This window comes from Helobdella robusta, assembly GCF_000326865.2.
Source record: "Helobdella robusta unplaced genomic scaffold HELROscaffold_20, whole genome shotgun sequence".
Taxonomy (NCBI): Eukaryota; Metazoa; Annelida; class Clitellata; order Rhynchobdellida; family Glossiphoniidae; genus Helobdella; species Helobdella robusta.
The window spans coordinates 2,039,740-2,048,742 of NW_008704084.1; the positions used below are offsets into that span (position 1 = coordinate 2,039,740).

Genomic DNA, 9,003 nt, shown 5'->3' on the forward strand with positions numbered 1-9,003 from the left:
CAGGATCACCCCGGGGAGCCTACTATCACCAATATTGTTCCTAGTATATATTAACGACCTGCTTAATAAATTTCAAAAAACGTTTTGTACATGCCCTTGCAAATGACCTTGCCGTAGCCAACAAAACAATTGCAAAAAAAATTATACCAACAATTCAGGAAGAAAATGACAAAGTTTCAAAATGGAATAAGAACAACAGAATGAGGCTTAATACAAATAAATGTAATTCAACTATTTTCACAAATGATGTAAAATACACAATAAGAATGTGATTTCAAAATTGATAACAATTATATTCGATTTGATAGGACCCAACATTCTTTGGAGTAACATACGATAGAATGCTAAATTTTTGTCACCGTGCACACAATAAAATAGACAAAATGGATAAACGAAACAGAATACAGAAGGCTTTAGTTGGAACGGATTGGGGTGGAAAAGGAAATGGCCAATATCAACCTACATAGCGCAACAAAGATGGCCGAGTCCCATATGGAGAAAGTGGAACCACGACAACTCAAATCAGCTAGGATGATAACCAGGGTAACGAAAGTGCACCATAGGAATCAGTTATGATCGAAGCACAGGTAAAGCCCTTGGAAGCCAGGCTAAACAATATTTGGGGGAAAAAACTATCACATGGTTCACGTTGCCTGCAAAAGATATCATGGAAAAAACATCAAAAAAAGACACTACGCTTTGCATCAAAAAAAAGGATTGCTACAAACCAGTGTCTGAACGGATGAACAATGTACAAGAACCATAGGATATTACTACTAATACTAGAAAATGGAAACCCAAGCCTATCAAGACCATATTGGCCAAACGGGAAAAATCTCCTCACCGGAGGAGAAAAAACGAGCAGTTAAAGAGGTAATATCGGAAGTGGAAAAATATGATGTCGTGATATACACTGGTGGTCCAGTAGACCCAGCTACCAAAAAAGGAGCAGCAGCAATGATTGCTTACAAGTGGTCCGACATCATCAATAAAACTTAAGTACATGTGAGGCTAGTGTAGCAGTTATGAAGCAAAAAGAAGAGCAATAGGAATTAGTACAGAATGGCTACAAAGGTATGAAGAATGGGAGACTGCCGCAATAGTGACAGACGGCCTAGCCTTCATAAACATGCTAGGGAGCATTAAAAAGAAGAACCCAAGTAGCATTCAAATATTAAAAAGATAAACAGTCTTGAGGCACATAATAAAATGTGACAGTAGCTTAGATACCAGGACATTGTGGAATTGAGGCAAACGAAGAAGTAGACAAGGCAACAAAAAAAGGCAGATTTTTCCCAAAATTTAACAAGTTAAATACAAGATAGAACACAAATGTTAATAAATCACGTATACAAGTAAAGGCTATACAGTACGATAGATGTAAAAAAGTGTACAATAAAAACCATTATTATATGTGAGGAAAAACTTGATAATGATACAAGAACGGACCTCAGGCGTTTTAGGACTGGTCACCAAATGATTCTTCGGAACTACAGAGCACACATTAAATGAAAACCAATGCAGATTGTGCATGGATGCAGAAGAATCGGCTAAAAATCTGTGAATGGAATGTCTGGCCAAAGGAGAGATAAGGAGCAGGTAAGGTCTTGGTGGACAACTGGGTGAATTGAGTGAGCGCCCGATGGGGATCACAAAGATGGTGGCAGAAATTGTGGAGAGACTAGTGAAAGAATGATCGGTAGATCAACGAGTGACTACAACATCATCATCAACAACAACATCATCTACAACAACAACATCATCATCATCATCAACAACAACATCATCATCAACAACAACATCAACAACACCAACAACATCAACAACACCAACAACAAAAATATCATCATTAACAACATCGACAACAACATCATCATCAACAACAACATCGACAACAACAACAACAACATCAACAACATTCTCCCCTCCATCACATTAGAATGCACTGATTAGAATCAACAGGATAAATTAACTGGGCGATGAATACGATGATAATGGTGCTTAAGCTAGTGATGATGATGAAGATGATGATGATAATAATGCTTAAGCTAGTGATGCTGATGTTGTTGTTGATGATGATGATGTTGATGATGATGATGATGAGGAGGATGATGGTGAGGATGATAAGGATGATGATGATGCTTAAGCTAGTGATTCTGATGTTGTTGATGATGATGATGATGATGAGGATGATGATGAGGAGGAGGAGGAGGAGGAAATGGAGTAATTGAATGTGTAAAGGGGCATGATGTCTGATAAAGCTGCTTGCTCCTGGGAGTTTGGATTAGGAGTGGATTGGTGATGATAATTATGATGGTGGTGGCCGTGATGATGGTGATGATATTGATGATTTTATGCTGATGATGATGTTGATGATTTTATGATGATGAAAATAATTATAATGTTAGTGGTGGTGACGATGTGATGTTGATAAGTCCGTTCAAAACGTTGTTGTTGTTGATGACGATGATGATGATGTTAAATGGAGATGAGGACGCTAATTAATGATCACCAGCTTTATATTACATACGGGTATTTGTAGTCAAACGATTTATTCATTTAATTATTTGTATTAAATCGGATTTCTGTTTGTTACACATTTTTTTGAGGTTCAAAAAATAAAAATTAAATGATGATTTCAACAGTCCTGTTGCGACTGCGGATCCAGGGAGATAGTGCAAGGATGTCTCCCCCATCAGACCGTGAAAGAAGAAAGTAATGAAGTTTCTGAAAATAACTTACTAAGTAAAGTAAACGGAAATCAGCAAAAAATAACCGTCAACCAGGAATTTTGAAAATCATCTCCCCGCAGAAATTGGAGTAATTGGGAATTAAAAGAATCAGCAGGAAATTATGATCCTCAACCTAACAATTTGCAAATCATCCCCATTCCCCACTGCAAAACTTTGAATCCGCCATTGTTTTCTTGATGACGTTTCATTTCGTAATAGCACAATTGATAATTTGAGAGCTCACGACCCGGCTGAATTACAGAAATCCAATCTAAAAAATTATAAATTTCCTGATTGAACTTTTGAAAATGAAACAAAATGCAAAAAAGAAAAAGCAGGACATGCTGAGCTGACTTCAATGGTTTTACTTTGTTTTAATATTGGCTACGAAACCGAATGTTTCAACTATTTTACGAAGGATTTTAATAGGACTGTTAAACTCAATGCTAGTTCCCAAACACAAATATGGCTCTCCAGTAAACCTGGTTCTTAATGGGGATGTACAGGGTTTGACTTTTTCAAATCCATCCAAAACCGTGTTTAGCCGGACACACAAACTACAAGGTGTATTATTGTAGTATCGGATTTGTGTTTTATTGCATTAGACGCTATTATTTGTGACCCTGGCGTCATTAGCTCACAATTTCAATTAAAAATCTCTCTATAGGTTTCTGAGAATTCTGTTATACAGAAATATTTTGTTTGTTTTGATTGATTATGCAGCTCTGATATATGTAGAACTGCTTATATAATATTTTATACTTATAGCTAAACGTTCGTGATATAAAGACCGTACTCTCTCATAAACACATCAATTATACACACGCACACGCGCGCACACACACACACGTATTCCACAGGCACGCGAATGAATTGATGCTTTCCAACGTCGTAATAACTAGAGAGTTTGTTTGAAATAGACTGAGTGAAAGAGTTGGAAGTTCTTTCCAAAAAGTTGCAGGGCCTTTGAACGTGTATCACGCCAGGTTGTTGTCATTCTCGCGCAAACTTCAAACATGTCGATGATGGGGTTTGAGACTTATTTGTTATGTACCCATGCCAGTGGGTTACGAAAAAAATAGCAGAATATTTTTAAACATCACGCACAATACAATGCCAACCATTCTTCATAAACAATTCTGTGGTTCATTCAATCCGCCTCGATTCAATTGCCAAATGTTTTATTGGTTGGTTTTTGGAACTATTGTATTTAGAAAGCAATAACATACAGTTCAGGGGGATGTTTTCAATTCGCAATGCATTCTCTCGTTTGTTTGTTTTCTGTTTATACAAACTTAAACAATGTTGTTAATTTACGAATTAATTACGAAATAATAACATTACACACGCAACACATTTCAACGTAGAAAATTATTTGTAATAACAATGTAAACGAATAGTTGAATGTAAGCTCGAATTTACGAGGAATTTATTTCTTCTTACGAATCTCAAGTTGATGCGTTTCAGTGCGTTATATTTCTCTGCCAGCTGCGCGTGTTCGTGCGTCTGTCGTCCTTCCTGGCGGTACGCGGGCTTCTAGTTATTTGTTTCCACGCATTCTTCTCCCCACGCTTACACACGCGTCACTGCGCTCCTCTGCTTACTTCTTTATCGAACGTGTCTAGTTTGTGCTATTTGTTTTTAGGTAATCAAAAATGGCTGTTTCAAAATAAGTCCAATAATCTATTTAGTATGGAAAGCCACGTTGGTGTTTGGAAACTAACAGTTTGTTTCATCGCTATTATTAAAACTAAACTAAACCAATTAAGTCAGCTCGACGTCTTGCTTTTTCTTTTCTGCATTTTGTTTCATTTTCGAAAGTTCAATCAAGAGCTTCATAGTTTTTCAGATTGAATTTCTGTAATTCGATCAATTCCACAACAAAAACTTTCACGATGATATAAGAAAATTAACAAATAAGCAGGATGTCGCCATGAAAGCCGTCCATTTCATTACAGAAGCTTTAAAAACAACATATTCAAAGTAATAGGCTACATTTTTGAACGTGTGAAACAGTGCATGGATCGTAAATAATACAAATTTAAATTCCAACAACCAATAATTGTCTCACGAACTTCTGAAAAATATTATGAAAATGTTTCTGCATCATACATTCGTGTTCTTACATCACGTGTGCTGAATGTTAGTATAATGGAATTACATTTTATAAACAAGAATCAAACAAGAAAGATGATGATAATGATGATGACGATGATGATAATGGTGGTGGTGGTGATGATAATAAGGAGGAGGAAGAAAAGGTGAAGGAGGATGATGATGAGGAGGATAATGACAATGTTGAGAATAATGAGAAGGAAGTAAAAGAAAGCGTTGATGATGTCGATGATGATGATGATGAAAATGATGATGAAAATGATAATGATGATGATGATTATGTTGAAGATGAGGATGTAAAATTGGATGGAGAAGACAATGATGATTGCCTCATTGCATAATGAAAATGATCATGCTGATGATGAAAAAGAAGATGGTGATGGTGGAAGCAACTTAGATGATGAAGATAATGATATACGTGATGATGTGTTGCGATACGTGTACAGACGTAATGATGTAGTGCACATATCTCGACAGCATGGTGCTGTTGAGATAAGTGCACTAATCTTTGATTTTGAGTTGTTGATTTTGTTGATGTTGTTGATGTTGTTGATTTTGTTGATGTTGTTGATGTTGTTAATTTTGTTGATGTTGTTGATTTTGTTGATGTTGTTGATTTTATTGATGTTGTTGATGTTGTTAATTTTGTTGATGTTGTTGATTTTGTTGATTTTGTTGATTTTGTTGATGTTGTTGATTTTATTGATGTTTTTGATTCGCCGTTCAGCGGATATCCTCTTGCTTTGACCAATTCAATTTGATTTCCATCTCAGTGTATGTTCAGTTTTTACTTCCTCAACGGTTTTCCTCTTCATCAGAGCTTCAAACCATACAATTTTATAACAATATTTTTCTGCAAATAAATCTTCAATATGTCCTGCCTATCTATCAACCTTTCGAGTTTCTGTAAGAACGTTTGCATTTTTGTCTTTTATAACCTTCAACGTGTTCCTCTGTTTTCTTTTTTGTTCTTTTACCGAGTAGTTAATCTCTCTTGCTTTATTTTGTCCAATCAGCGAAGCCATCTCTGGTCCCTGTTAATCATCTATGATCCATCTATCGCCTTTCATCTTTTCTGGCATTTTTTTGTATTTTGCGAATTCTTTTAATTTTACCCCATTTTGGTCATTTTATTTAAAACCTATTTTTTTCTAATCTCATCTTTTCTTACTTTTCCTCAGCTATTCAATGCTTCACGATACTGTTCTTAAATTGCTGGTTTGGAGTGCATGTCTTGCTTCCAGGCTGGATGTAAGTTACCAGTTGTTTCTGGAATATCTTTCATCTTTACAAAACTTTTTCATCATTTGCTGTTTTTTTCTTCCACCCATTCATAGACTATTGTTAATCCCCATAATGTCACTGCACTGCACAGGACAATCATTGCGTTCCACATCTGCACTTTGGAGAGCAAAAGTTTTAGCTTATTTTGACGTTGTTCAAACGAAATGAGATTTACTTTGTAACAACAAAACGAAAATGCAACCAAGACTATACTTGAACACAATTTCGAAACAGAGTCTATTTGATTTATTTAATTTTAAACAGAAAATAATTTACCGTTTTATGGCCGTTAACGACAGGCGACTAACTATATTTTAATTACCCTTCTTTAAATTTTAAGTTAATTTTATGAAGTTTTGGATTAGTACAATTAAAAGAATAATTATATGCTAAAATTTTATGGATATTTTTGCAGTTTGAAAGCAATTCATGAAAAATGTTCTGTTTTCGCCAAATTGATCTCATATAGTTTTTAGTAGTTTAGTAAAGTAGGAAAATATGTGCCAAATCAAATTTAGACTGTTGCCTGCTTTAATTAAGTGCTGGTGTTTACATTTTTGTATCGGTGTCTTTTCAATTGCTCATTCATACGTAACAGTTTTAATTAAATGTCAGTAAGTTGGAAATATGAATGTAAGGTTGCTGCATCATTAATAATCGTTGTAGTTTAAGAATTCTGTTGATGCGAAGGCTTATTTGTTTTCACTCTTTGACGAAACATAAAATTGATGACATTAACAAACAATCATAAGACTATTGAATTAAATCAATAAATAAATTATAAATATAAAATTTCAAGTATGGAAAGTAGTGGACGCGAAAGTTTTTCAAATCGTTGATGGGATGGAATGGTTCTGGCTGATACTGTTCTTGTTGGTGATGCAATCTCGCTTAAGCTATCATAAAATTTTTATTAACTTAACTGTACATGTTGTTAATGTTTTTTTGTTGTTGTTGATTTTGTTGATTTTAATTTTTGTTCATTTGTTGATGCCTTCAATACAATACAATACAACATTACAGAGCCCTGTTTATAATTGTCGGGTTTTAATGTTACGATGTTTAACGTTACTATGTTTAATGTTACGATTGTTAATGTTATGATGTTGTAGCAGCACTGAGTTGTGTCCCATGATGTTTTGTTGTTACAGAGACATATATTTGTTGCAAGAAACATCTTTGAAAATATTTCTTGTAGCTTCGAAATCAAAAATTTAAAATTATCAGACAAATTGATGGCAGATTAATATGATGGAGGTGGTGCTGGTGATTGTGTGGTGAAGTGGATTTGATAAATTGGATGAATGTGATATATGGATGTTTGGTGTGAAAAGATTAAACTCTTCCTCAATTCTCCTCACATGTAACTGAATGTGTACATGTGTGAATGCATTAATGTTTATGTTTGTATGTATGTTTATGCATCTTCATATGGATGTTTATGTGCGTTTGGGTATGTTTAGGCGTGCTTATTTTTACGCTCGGGTCTTAAACAGATTTTTCTAGATTTTTATTGTATTTTTAAGCGAGTAATTTAAATTGTGAGTCTCATGACAGCATTAAACAACGTTCATTCGGTCAGAAGCATAACTCAAACAACAGATACAAACAGCAGATACAAACAACAGATACAAACAGCAGATACAAACAACAGATACAAACAATAGATACAAACAACAGATACAAACAACAGATACAAACAGCAGATACAAACAACAGATACAAACAACAGATACAAACAACAGATACAAACAGCAGATACAAACAACAAATACAAACAACAGGTACAAACAGCAGATACAAACAGCAGATACGAACAACAGATACAAACAACAAATGCATACAACAAATACAAACAACAGATACATACAACAACAGATACAAACAACAATATTTAAAATTTGAAAAATGTAAAAAGTCATAAATTGTGATGGCCTTATCTGATCGTCATTGAAAATCAGCAAACCAGCCAAAGTAGAACGCATTGTGAAGCAAGGTCGACTTGAAATACATCGTTACTAATACCATAGAAAATTATTTTTATATTATTTTTTAATTTTTTTTTATTTATTTTATTAATTATTTTATATTATATTTATTATTGTTTAGATCAGTGCTTCTCAAAATATGACTGAGTGAGAATTTTTTAATTTTGAGTTAGTTACAAAGTTTGAGAAAATTTATATATATTGTTAAATTCTGTTTTACGCTTCCTAAATTATCAATTTTATGTATATATTTTATTTTAATTGTCATAAAAAACTTAAAAACTAATAAACAAATTTGCTTTTAAAATTAACTACGTTGACAAAAAACACTTAAGCACCTGGTTTAGATTGTGGAAGATCACCTCAACGTTGCGAAAAATGTTGTGACATCGGTATTGGCCTTAAAATTTAATGACCTAAATTGCTGCATCATATATACGTCATGTTTTGGCGGGGTTTGATAGATTACGATCACGTGAGGAAATGATTAGGTAGCTCAATTAGAACATGACCTAAACTTAATCCGAAATACGGTAGTGAACATCAGCTGCTGCAACAACAACAACAACATTAAAATAATCATCTTCAAGTTTTTAATTTTTTAAAGTAGGCCATCTGCATCAAGAACATTAACATAAAATTGCTTCCATCGAACTGACTGGCGTTCAATTTGAAATAAACTGCAGAGGAAAGAAAATATTTAATGGAACTTTTCATCCTACCAACAATAAAATTATTATTATCCTTAAATAGAAAGCATTATGCGGTAACATCATTAAAATAATTTATGCTAAGTAATGTCATTTCATTTCCTGCCGTGTCATGTTGGGCTATCAATTATCATCACCATCATCACCACTATCATCATTACCACTAGCACCATC

General features: G+C 34.0%; 1 protein-coding gene across 1 annotated transcript; it reads left to right on the plus strand.

Moving 5' to 3' along the window:
- Positions 1–444: 444 nt before the first annotated feature.
- HELRODRAFT_171340 (hypothetical protein) lies at positions 445–999 on the plus strand (the record flags this gene model as incomplete). Its single annotated transcript, XM_009018065.1, has 2 exons — positions 445–543; positions 787–999. The coding sequence occupies 2 exons, from the start codon at positions 445–447 to the stop codon at positions 997–999; spliced, it is 312 nt and encodes a 103-aa protein (XP_009016313.1).
- Positions 1,000–9,003: the final 8,004 nt, after the last annotated feature.